The sequence below is a fragment of the Nomascus leucogenys genome, chromosome 2 (genome assembly GCF_006542625.1).
Source record: "Nomascus leucogenys isolate Asia chromosome 2, Asia_NLE_v1, whole genome shotgun sequence".
NCBI lineage: Eukaryota > Metazoa > Chordata > Mammalia > Primates > Hylobatidae > Nomascus > Nomascus leucogenys.
In genome coordinates, this window is record NC_044382.1 from 150,827,635 (window position 1) to 150,840,242 (window position 12,608).

A 12,608-nucleotide genomic window follows, 5' to 3' on the forward strand; every position below is an offset into this window, starting at 1 on the left:
TCATGGCAGAAGGCAAATGAGGAGCAAAGTCACGTCTAACATGGTGGCAGGCAAGAGAGCTTGTGCAGGGGAACTCTCATTTGTAAAACCATTAGAGACTGGGCGTAGTGGCTCACGCCTGTATTCCCAGCACTTTGGGAGGCTGACGTGGGCAGATCACTTGAGGTCAGGAGTTCAAGACCAGCCTGGCCATCATGATGAAACCCCATCTCTACTAAAAATATAAAAATTAGCCGGGTGTGGTGTCACATGCCTGGAGTCCCAGCTACTCCAGAGGCTGAGGCAGGAGAATCACTTGAACCCAGGAGGCGGAAGTTACGGTGAGCTGAGATCCCACCACTGCACTCCCGCCTGGGTGACAGAGCAAGACTGTCTCAAAAACAAAAATAGAAAAACAACCAAACCCAAAAAACCACACACACACACACACACACACACATACACATTAGATCTTGTGAGACTTATTCACTACCGTGAGAATAGTATGGGGAAAACCATGCCAGTGATTCAATTATCACCACCTGGCCCCATTCTTGACACTTGGGGATTATTACAATTCAAGATGAGATTTGGGTGGGGACACAGCCAAAGTATATCACCAGGGTCTGCTAAGCACTGCAGGCCATAGTGCTTGTTCATATCTTCTTTTTAACATCTATTTCCTTGTACTGAAGATATGTGTTAATATCTATGTGAATTATTTGAAAATGAAGACTGGGATCTTTTTTATTTATTTATTTATTTTTGAGACAAAGTCCCACTTTTGTCCCCCAGGCTGGAGTGCGATGGTGTGATCCCAGCTCACTGCAACCTCTGCCTCCCGAGTTCAACCAATTCTCCTACCTGGGCCCCCTGAGTACCTGGGATTACTGTCGCCTGCCACCATGCCCAGCTAATTTTGTGTTTTTAGTAGAGACAGGGTTTCACCATGTTGGCCAGGCTAGTCTCGAATTCTTGACCTCAGGTGATCCACCCGCCTCAGCCTCCCAAAGTGCTGAGATTACAGGTGTGAGTCACTGCACCGAGCCAGAGAGACAACCATAAATCACTAGTGAGTTTTCACGTCCCCCAGTTTCTATCCAGGTGCAGATACCGCTTTTCCATGGTTAACATCATAGCACAGACACTATATTGTATCGTTTTCCCCAATTTTTTGTTATAAAAATTTTCAAACATAGAGAAAAGCTGAAATATATAGCACTACTTAGAGCCAACAATAGTAAACATTTTGCCATATTTGCGTCTGTCCCTGAATGTTTATGTGTGTACATGATTTTATCTTTTGCTGAACCATTAAACAATAGTTTACAGGCATTATGGCCTTCACTCCTAAACTCTTCAGAATGCATCTCCTCACAATAAGGACATTCTCTCAATGAGTACAGTATAATTATTACACTATAAAATTACCAATAATTCACGAAGATCACCTATATCCAATCCATATTCAGATGTCTCCAATTGTCAACAAATAAAGAGTAAAACCAGCTTAAAAGACATATCAGGATCCAAGCAAGATTGACACATTGTATTTGATTATGTGTTTCTAGCTCTTCTATTTTGGAACAACCCCTCCCTACCACTTATGTTTTTCTTTTCTTTCTTTCTTTTTTTTTTTTTTTTTTTGAGACAGAGACTCACTATGTCCCCCAGGCTGGAGTGCAGCGGCGCGATCTCGGCTCACTGCAGCCTCCGTGTCCGGGGTGCAAGTAATCCTCCCACCTCAGCCTCCTGAGTAGCTGGGACGCCTGGCGTGCCACACTACATCCCACCAATTTTTGTATTTTTGTTAGAAACGGGGTTTCATCATATTGGCCAGGCTGGTCTCCAACTCCTGACTTCAAGTGATCCGCCCGCCTCGGCCTCCCAATGTGTGGGATTCCAGGCGTGAGCCGCCGCGCCTGGCCCACTTATACTTTTCATGGCATCCCATTTATGGAGACCAGGCTCCCTATTTTATGTAACGTGGGAATGAATCTTCCTGTTAATCTCCTCTGCTCAGCGTAGGGTCTAGCAAGAGCAGACTCTCTGTGTTTGTTGAACAAATGAAACCAATAATAATGGTTATTAATAACAATCCCAGTAGCCAATTTTTATGGACTATTCTCTTGGCCAGTGTGCTCACATTAGTCTAATTTGAACCTCACAGAAATCTTACGCGTTATGACATATTTGTCTTATTCACAGGTGGGGAGACCAAGGTTTAGGTAAGGAAAAAGTCGCTTGTCTGAAATCACAGCTAGAAAAGGAGCCAAAACCGAAGGGTGGACCCACTGGCTGGAAAACAGTGCAGTCAGGCAGGGGCCCCTGTTTCTTAATAATGAATGAACCAACGACCCCCAAGGTTGGTTTGCCCGTGCACACGCACGCACTTGCTGAGTGCTTGCTACTTGCCAGGCCTCATGTCAAGCACTTTACGCCTGGTTTTATGCCCTACGTTTTGTTTTTGTCTGTTGTGCTTTTTTCCCCTAATGCCTAGCCAAAGGCGTGGCCCAGGCAGGACTTGGTGAGTGAATGAAGAGTGAACAAATGAATGAATGGGCGGCAACGGGATGTTCATAAACCAGACCCTCCTCGGGCATCTAATGCGAACACTCCCAAGGCCCGGGCCCAGGAAAGCTGAGGGCGGCTCGTGGGCCCCAGGCCGACCTCAGCCCGCGGCTCCCGGGCGCCGGGGACCCAAGTGGCCCCCAGTAGGTGAGGAGCCGGGGCCCGCCGGCGCCTCGGCGTTGCCACCTCCACCTGCCTGCCCTCTCCCCTTCCGGATCCGCAGCCAGGCCTCGGCGGGCTCCTAGTGTGCAGCCGCCCGGCCGCTTCCGCCCGAGGGTCGCGGGGCTCAGAGTCCGACAGGCTCCAGGCGGGGCAGGGGAGGTCCGCGGCCGGGCAGGCGCACGCCCACCTGTCGGCCGCGCAGGCGCAGCAGCGCGCCGGCCTCCCCGCGCCCCGCGGCGCGCGGCCAGTGCGCAGGCGCGGCGGCCGATGCGAGTGTGTATGTGCGGGCGAGAAGATGGCGGCGGCGGGGGAAGCAGCGTGAGCAGCCGGAGGAGCGCCGAGTCCCATTGAAACGGGCAGCCATGGCTCTCCACAGCCCGCAGGTAGCCGCCGGTCCGCGCCTTCGGCCGGAAGGGGCCCGAGCCCGGGGCGGGCGGACGCCGCGGCGGGCGGGCGTCCGCGCCCTGCCCGGAGCGCGCGTGTGGGAGTGGGGGAGGGCGCCGGGACATGTTGCCCGGGCCTAGGCCGGAGCCACCCGCCGCCTCCGCGCCCGCCGCGCCTTCGTCCCCCTGAGCCACCCGGACCCCTAGTCCCGGGGAGGTCGAGGGGCGGGGGCTCCGGGCCCCGGCTGGGGAGGGCGTGAGGGGCGCCGAAAGGGTTAATCTCCCTGGGGCTGGACCGCGGGGCGAGCCCGGGGTGTGGAGTGGGGCCCTCCCCGTCGCGCCGGCCGGGGGAGGCGGCCCGGGGGCTCCGGGAGTCCCCTGGAGCGGCAGGGGCCCCAGAGCAGCTCAGGTTGCTGCCTCTGCCTGGAGCGAGCCTCAGATTTGGGGGTGCCCTGTTGCCCCTTTGCCCCAAAAGCTTCGTTTCTCAGCTTGATTGATGACGCGGGGGTTGCCGATTTTCTGGTTTTTAGATAGAAGTCGCTGAGTAGCGGCCTTAGGCTACTGTTGCAAAGAAAACTCGAAATAAGTCGCAAGGACCGTACTTTCACTTGCATTTGAGTGACATCCCTTGCACGAATCCATCCCAGCCAGGCTGACACTAACGCACCCTGCCTGAACAGTATCTAAAGCTTAGGGGCCCTTTACAATAATCCCGTAGTGGAAAGAAAGAGCTCTTTTTGGGAGATAGGCGTGTAGAGTTAAGCTCTTATTCACCTCTCCCACCCCTTCTCTCACACCTTCTCCCCCCTCCGCCATTATAATTATTCTGGACAAAAATCGGCCTGATGTATTATTTGTCACCCTTGCTTTAGACTGCTAGTTTGTTGACATCTGGTCTCTATACATTGTTGCACACTTTTAAACCATCTCATTGTGTATTTCTATTAAATACGGGGAAATGAAACAAAGTAGCCATTCGGGAAACTGGTTGCGAGTAAAGTCATAACCCTTCATAAGCAACTGGGTTTTGTTGCCCTTCTGCAGATGAAGTCAATGTGACTAGAACTCTTTTGAAACATGATTTTCTTAACTATTGTAATGAATGCGTGTTGTGGAATCTAAAATGCGAAAACTTTTTAAAAAATTAGATCTTACGACAAGCTTCAATTTTGTTAAATTAGCTGTAGTTTAGTTTGCATCAGAATTTCCCCCTTTAACGTTTTGTTCCCTTATACATTTACTTTTGTAAGTAGTGTAGGTCTTTGCACCAAAAAAGGGATCAGTAATTGAATAATTTTTACAAATGTTTAACACAAGGATTTTAAGAGATTTGCTGTATTTAGCTTCGTTTAGACTTTTCTATTAAAAAAAAGATTTGATATTTGCTTTTTTCTCAACTTAAATACTAATTAACTAGCCTATTGTTAGAATTCGTATGAACAAGTATAAGGGTCATTATGAATTAATCTACAGTATTCCTTGTGATTTTGACGTGAAGAAAGCATCTTTAGGCATAGCTCACTTCCTTTATTTAATAAGCATCAATCACAATTCAGGGTTGATTGAAATGTTAATTAATGGAGACGGATAATATGTAAACCTAATTGTAATTTTGTTTGCATTCGTTGTCCCAGTATTTACCTTTTATACAACAGTCTGAGGCGTTAGACACATCTTTAGAAAATTGGAGTAGCAAAAGTTGGTGGGACGTAAATGTTAGCAACAGTTTGGGTTTATTCTTTTAAAGTATGATTTAAATGCTTTTAAGTTTTAGCATGGACAAAGTAGCAAAGGAAATAGTTTGATTTCTCACTATTTTCTTGTTTTTTTTTTTTTGAGTTGGAATTTGGCTCTTGTTGCCCAGGCTGGAGTGCACTGACGCTATCTTGGCCCACTGCAACCTCTGCCTCCCAGGTTCAAGCGAGTCTCCTGCCTCAGCCTCCCAAGTAGCTAGGATTACAGGCGCCCACCACCACGCCTGGCTAATTTTTTGTATTTTTATTAGAAACTGTTTTTGCCATGTTGATCAGGCTGGTCTCAAACTCCTGACCTCAAGTTATTCACCCGCCTCGGACTCTCAAAAGTGTTGGGATTATAGGCGTGAGCCACTGCGCCTGGGCGATTTCTCTTAATTTTCATTTTAAAAGAATAGTAATGGAAACAAGTAATGGAATCATGTATGACAGGATTTACTTACTGGTTCCTGCTCGAGTCATTCTGAGCGTTTTAATAAATTTGTTTTATTTGGTTGCCTACTGTCCTAAGAGTCTTGCAGCCTTAATGGCCATTCATTCATTCAGCAAATACTGATTGTTTATCAGATGTTAAGCGCCATGATGTGCATATTACTTGTTTATGTTGGGAATAACAACTGCAAATTGAAGGTCTTATTTTAAAATTGTCTTGTTAAAGTTAAATTTGTCACTGAGAATAATGGGACGTGGAAAAAGTTACAATTTAAAAATGTTTACAGGCCAGCGCGGTGGCTCCTGCCTGTAATCCCAGCACTTTGGGAGGCGCAGGTGGGTGGATCACTTGAGGTCAGGAGTTCGATATCAGGCTGACCAATATGGTGAAACCCCGTCTCTACTAAAAATACAAAAATTAGCCGAGTGTGGTGAAGCTCGCCTGTAGTCCCAGCTACTTGGGAGGCTGAGGCAGGAGAATCGCTTGAACCTGGGAGGCGGAGGTTGCAGTGTGCTGAGATCATGCCACTGCACTCCAACCTGGGCAACAGAGCAAGACTCGCGTCTTAAAAAAAAAAAAAAAGAGTGAAACTCCATTTCGAAATAAAGAAAAAAGTTTATAGGTTAATAACCCTATTTCCAAATATTAGGCAGTGTTGGTTGATCCCTGTTACCTGTATTGAAGTGTAATAGTGAAGAATTTGGAAACATTTTGAGACCAGTAAATGTCAACATTTTAGCAAAGACAAATAAATGAACTTTAACAGTTGAAGTGTTAAGTCCGAGTGAATATCCTTGTCACTGAGAGGACCGATTAAATTATTTGGGGTAATGAATTTGAAGCTATTAGTTTTGCCTTACAGCGAAAAAATATTTGTGATTATTGATGTCATTTATAGTGAAATCTCCACAATAATGCTTCCTACACCCAATTTGAATGTCATGCAGTTGGCTTCTGTCCTTGTCTCTGCATAGACTCACCCCAGTCTCTTTTTTACCTTGTGATAGCAGGACCCCCACATTTTACATGGTGGAAGTTTTGGGTTCCACCTCTAGCTTATGGCTGAATGTTACTGTATTGCTGAATATCTGTTTCTAGCCAACAGCTGGATTAGTGTTAGTTCTTGAAAGAGATACATTTTTATTAGAGTCTCAAGTAATGAGCTGCTGAAGCAAATACAATTATTTGAAATGTTGACAGGGCATTTGGAGATAACAGTTTTCGTTTGCATAGTGACAGCAAGCTATTTAAACATGTCCTAAGAGTAGATGTTTTAAGTTTGTGAGCCAGTGGTCACCTTAGTGGTTTGTACAGATGGCCTGAGAAGTTTGTGAGCCAGTGGTCACCTTAGTGGTTTGTACAGATGGCCTGAGAAGTTTGTGAGCCAGTGGTCGCCTTGGTGGTTTGTACAGATGGTCTGAGCAGCCGCCCTGTACCAGGACCTCACCTTCATGCTCCTGAGCCCATCTCATTGAGAGTGCAGCGCACTGAAATTCCAGTGAATACTAAGCGGGCCTACCACATTCTAAATTCCTCACTAAAGCAAACGTTAGGACATGTATTTCAGTGTTCTGTTATGTGGAACTGATAGGATTTAAGCAGTGATTCACATAGGAAAACTTAAAGGAGGAAAGGATTACAAAGCTTAATGGTTGCTGTTTAATGCCAAGCCTAAGCGGCACGTTGCGTTGTGCTGTGCTCAGAATATAACATTCAAGTAATTGAGAAAGGTGGTATCATCTCCAGTTGAATTAGTTACATTAGGGTTTTTGTTTTGTTTTTTTGTTTGTTTGTTTTTAAAGATATAATTTCAGACATGTAGGTACTTCCTGTTAATGGTTCCCGGTATTCAAGTGGCACATTAAATGTGGTTGCTGAGGACATTTCTTACTTATACTATACCAAAATACGAAACGTAGTGGGAAGAGGTTGCTTTTGAATTTGTAGTTAGGCTGTTACTTTTCTATTTACTGCCACACATGCAAGAATCACCATCACACAAAACAGATAAATCTGTTTGCAATGGAATTTGCTGGCCTTGGGCCATTGGATTACTGTCATTTGTCACTTTAGTGCCACTTCAGCAGTGTAGATGTTCGTTTCCAAAGACTTAAATGTGCTTGGACTGCAGTTTTCTTGTTTATTGAAGTGTCCTCCCAAAAGGTCTTTCTGTGACCATTTCTGTCAATACAGGCTGGATGAAGAATTAGTGTAGGAAAATAAAGGTAGCCCGTGTGGTATGTGTATAGTATTTGTTTCAAGGATCAGAAAATGTAGAATTTATCATAAACCTCGATGTAGAATCTTCAGATCCTAGATTTTTTCTGAAGTGGCTATTTTTTGGCTGTTTGAAAGCTCCTGGGTCATGATCCCATTTTCATCAGATGACTTGAGAACCCAGAAGCTCTACCAGCACTGCCATTCTGCCCTGTCTTGAAACATCGTGCGCTGGTTGCCCTCTCCTGGAATAGGGCAGGTAAGGTGTTGAGATAGAAATGTGGTTTGGGGTTGTGAAAGCCTGAATTCCTCGACTTTCCCTTTGGGCTCACATGAGAATTGTTAGGAGAGTGTGCATGTGGAGTGCGGGCCCAGCACCTGCCACCGTCTGTGCTGTAATGGTGGCTGCTCCTAAGAGTCCTCAGTCTCCACCCCGTTGGGCTTGTGTCTACAGCCTTATCGGTTGTCATTCTTCAGATCCATTCTCAGTTTATTTTTCTGGTATTAGCTGGAGGGACATCTCCTTAAGCCTGTATTGTATGGCTCAGGGGTCTCAAAACCAGTCCATTTTGAAGTGAGAGTATCCCTAATAAAACGGTGAGCGTCCCCACTCCTGTGCTTTTTTTTTTTTTTTTTTTTTTCTTTCAGATGGTCTCTGTCGCCCAGGCTGGAGTGCATTGGTGCTATCTTGTCTCACTGCAACGTCTGCCTCCCGGGTTCAAGCGATTCTCCTGTCTCAGCCTCCTGAGTAGCTAGGACTACAGGCGCCCGCCACCATGCCTGGCTAATTTTTTGTATTTTTACTAGAGACTGGGTTTCACCGTGTTAGCCAGGATGGTCTTGATCTCCTGACCTCATGATCCGCCCGCCTCGGCCTCCCAAAGTGCTGGGATTATAGGCGTGAGCCACCACACCCAGCCACTTCTGTGCCTTTTGAACCTGATTTTTACATCTGACTCCTCCCTCTGTCCCTTTGTCTCTCTCTTTCTTCCTGATCTGATGGTGCTAGATTTTTGTTTTCCCATTTGTCTTTGTTTTATGAAGATGTGCTCCTTTCCATTTGTGTATATTGAGTACAGACATATCATGCCCTTGCTTGGTTTTTTTTTTTTTTTTTTTTTTTTTTTTTTTTTGAGACAGTCTTGCTCTGTTGCCCAGGCTGGAGTGCAATGGTGCGATCTCAGTTGACTGCAGCCTCTACCTCCCAGATTCAGGCGATTCTCCTGCCTCAGCCTCTCGAGTAGCTGGGATTACAGGTGTCTGCCACCACACCCAGCTAATTTTTTTGTATTTTTAGTGGAAACGGGGTTTTACCATATTAGGCTGGTCTGTAACTCCTGACCTCAGGTGATCCAGCTGCCTCAGCCTCCGAAAGTGCTGGGATTACAGGCATGAGCCACCGCAACTGGCCCAGTTTTTGTATTTTTAGTAGACATGGGGTTCACCATGTTAGTCAGGCTGGTCTTGATCTCCTAACCTCAGGTGATCTGCCCGCCTTGGCCCCTCAAAAGTGCTGGGATTACAGGTGTGAGCCACCGCGCCTGGCTCATTTTTTTGTATTTTTAGTAGAGATAGGGTTTCACCATGGTGGTCAGGCTGGTGTCAAACTCCTGACCTTAGGTGATCCACCTACCTTGGCCTCCCAGAGTGCTGAGATTACAGGCGTGAGCCGCTGCCCCCAGCCTCCCAACTCATTCTTTGAAAAAAACAATTTGTTGTTGTTTTGTAGAGACAGGGATTTGCTGGGTTTTCCAGGCTGGTCTCGAACTCCTGGCCTCAAGGGATCCCTCCTGCCTCAGCTTCCTAAAGTACTGGGATTACAGGTGTGAGCCACCACGCCTAGCCTCCCTATTCATTCTGCAAATATCAGTCTTTTTACTTTTGACAGGACATGTTGAAGTTTTGGTTAAAAATAGAAGAGAATTTGAAAATGAAGTTCAATTCTAGAGGTTTTTGAGATTCCTGCCCAATGTAAAAAACTTCTGATACATTAAAACAAATTTTTTTATATTTCGTTTTTTAGAGCAGTTTTAGGTTCACAGCAAAATTGAGAGGAAAGTACAGAGTTCCTGTATACCCCTTCTCTTGATATTTTAAGTAATAATTTCCCTTACATGGCTACAAAGACTGTATATATATTTATATATATATTTATATATATTTATATATATATTTATATATATTTATATATATATTTATATATATTTATATATATATTTATATATATTTATATATATATTTATATATATTTATATATATATTTATATATATTTATATATATATTTATATATATTTATATATATATATATATTTATATATATATTTATATATATTTATATATATATTTATATATATTTATATATTTATATATATTTATATATTTATATATATTTATATATATATTTATATATATATTTATATATATATTTATATATATATTTATATATATTTATATATATATTTATATATATATATTTATATATATTTGTGTATATATTTGTATATAAGTATATGTATTTATAAATACATATTTATATATGTATATATTTATAAATACGTATTTATATATGTATATATTTATAAATACGTATTTATATATACATATATATACGTATTTTTATATATGTATATATTTATAAATACATATTTATGTATATATTTTTGAGACGGAGTCTTGCTCTGTCGCCCAGGCTGGAGTGCAGTGGCGCGATCTCGGCTCACTGCAAGCTCCACCTCCCGGGTTCACGCCATTCTCCTGCCTCAGCCTCCCGAGTAGCTGGGACTACAGGCGCCCGCCACCACTCCCGGCTAATTTTTTGTATTTTTAGTGGAGACAGGGTTTCACCGTGTTAGCCAGGATGGTCTTGATCTCCTGACCTCGTGATCCGCCCACCTCGGCCTCCCAAAGTGCTGGGATTACTGGCATGAGCCGCTGCGCCGGGCCAAGACTATATATGTAGTTTTTCAAGACCTGAAGTAGGCTTTCTGAGTAGATCTGATCATTGGGCAAGGAGGGACATATTTATTACGAGATACCAAGCATTGTAGTAGTCATCATTTGAAGCCTATAAACTCTATAAACTGCATAGTTTAGAAAGTGCCTTAGCTTGTTTGCGCCTTACAGCCACTCTGTCCTGTATTATTATAACCATTTTACTGATGAGTAAGACAAGACCCAGAGAGGTTGTGACTTGAGGTCAAATGGCTGCTGGCCATCAGGACCTTTTAAAAGCAGGTGTTTTGACTTCTAAATCCTTTGCTTTTTCTACTTTGCCAAACTGGTTTTCTAGAAGAGACTGATGAAGGCATAATCTTTCACACTGTGACTTCCCCTTAGTAGTTCCTCCAGAAACATTTACAGAATGAATGAATGAAATGCGCGTTTAAAAACTTTAATGTTACTAATAACAAAATCTGTTACTATAATATGTTACTATTCACTAAAGTTTGTGTGGTGGACATTTTAATAAAGTCGTTTATTTTATTTTCTAGTATAAAGACATGCTATTTTTAAGACACAAAAACAGCACAGACGTATTTAAAGTGAAAAGTAGAAGTCATTCCCTTCCTCTCTGATCCTTAATCGTCAGTTTGTTGTGTATCTTCTATGCTTTTTTCCTTTGGAGTATTTTGTTGTTGTTGTTCCGTTGTTTCATAATATGATCTGTTCTATCTAGTCACTGAACTGAACTTTGTTGAGCAAACCGTGTTTTCAAAATTATTGAAAACACCTACTGAAGTCAGTTTTCTTATGTTTACCTAATTTTGCCAGGGAATGAAGCAGATATTCTGGAGATTAAAGTGGCTTATCAGGATCCAGTGTGCGGGGGATTGTGGAAGTACTGTCACAACTTATAACATGTTGTCCAAACAATTTTTTTTTTTTTTCTTAAGAAATATTTTGGGCCAGGTGCAGTGACTAACTCCTGTAATCGCAGCACTTTGGGAGGCTGAGACAGGCGAATCACTCAAGCTCAGGAGTTTGGGACCAGCCGGGGCAACATAGCAAAAGTCTTTCCTCTACAAAAAATACAAAAATGAGCTGGACATGGTGGTGCTTTCCTGTAGTCCCAGCTACTTGGGAGGTTGAGGTGGGGGATCGCTTGAACCTGGGAGGTGGAGATTGTACTGAGTCGAGATTGTGCCACGGCACTTCAGCTTGGGTGACAGAGCAAGACTCTTACGTCAAAAAAGAAAAGATAAGAAATATTTTGAAGACTTCCACCCCCTTAATAGCAGTCATGCTGTCCAGTGTTTATATTGTAAAAAGAGGTTTGGGCTGGGTGTGGTGGCTCACACCTGTAATCCCAGCACTTTGGGAGGCCGAGGTGGGTGGATCACCTGAGGTCAGGAGTTTGAGACCATCCTGGCCAACATGGTAAAACCCCATCTCTGCTAAAAATACAAAAATTAGGCGGGTGTGGTGGTGGGCACCTTTAATCCCAGCTGCTCCGAAGGCTGAGGCAGAAGAATAGCTTGAGCCCGTGGGGGCAGAGGTTGCTGTGAGCCGAGATCACGCCACTTCACTCCAGCCTTGACGAAAGAGTGAAACTCCATTGCAAAAAACAAAAAAGGAGGTCTGATTCACATTCAGATTCTTGTCCATCCATTCCCTTTGCACTAGATTTATGAGAGGACAAACTTTATTAGTTGGAGATTGGTAAGTGACCTGCCCTAGGGAATAATGAGAAACTGGGTAATTAACGTGAATTTTTTTCCATCTTCTTGAAAATCATGTTTTTGTCTTCTGTCACTTTGTTTCGTCAGCGTACTGCAATGGCAAAAAACAAAACACTCCCCAACTCAGGTCCCACTCCTGAGAGGTAACTACATTTAACTACTTCTGGCTTGTAATAAAATGCAAAATCAGGGCTTCCAAGTGTGGTTTACTATTTTGTTTAGAATTAATTTGCAGAATACTAGACACTTTTTTCAGAACCACATATGAAGGACTTTATATCTTTTGTGATTGTTCAGAGATTTTGGTGGCCGGACGTTAGGAGTATAGAGCTGAAGAGAGAATTCCTGTGCTTTAGAAGTTGGCTGAGTAGCGAGGGAGAGAAGTGGGCTAATGGCTGGGTGCATCCAGTTTCAGGGTGGTAATTCCTG

General features: G+C 43.7%; 1 protein-coding gene across 1 annotated transcript in view; it reads left to right on the plus strand.

The window, feature by feature from the left end:
• Positions 1–2,938: 2,938 nt before the first annotated feature.
• The window catches only part of USP10 (ubiquitin specific peptidase 10), an 81,737-nt gene continuing 72,067 nt past the window's right edge, over positions 2,939–12,608 (plus strand). Inside the window, exon 1 of the mRNA XM_003272496.3 lies at positions 2,939–3,095. Coding sequence (XP_003272544.2) covers positions 3,075–3,095 — 21 coding nt within the window. The 5' untranslated portion in view covers positions 2,939–3,074. The remainder of the gene's footprint in view (positions 3,096–12,608) is intronic.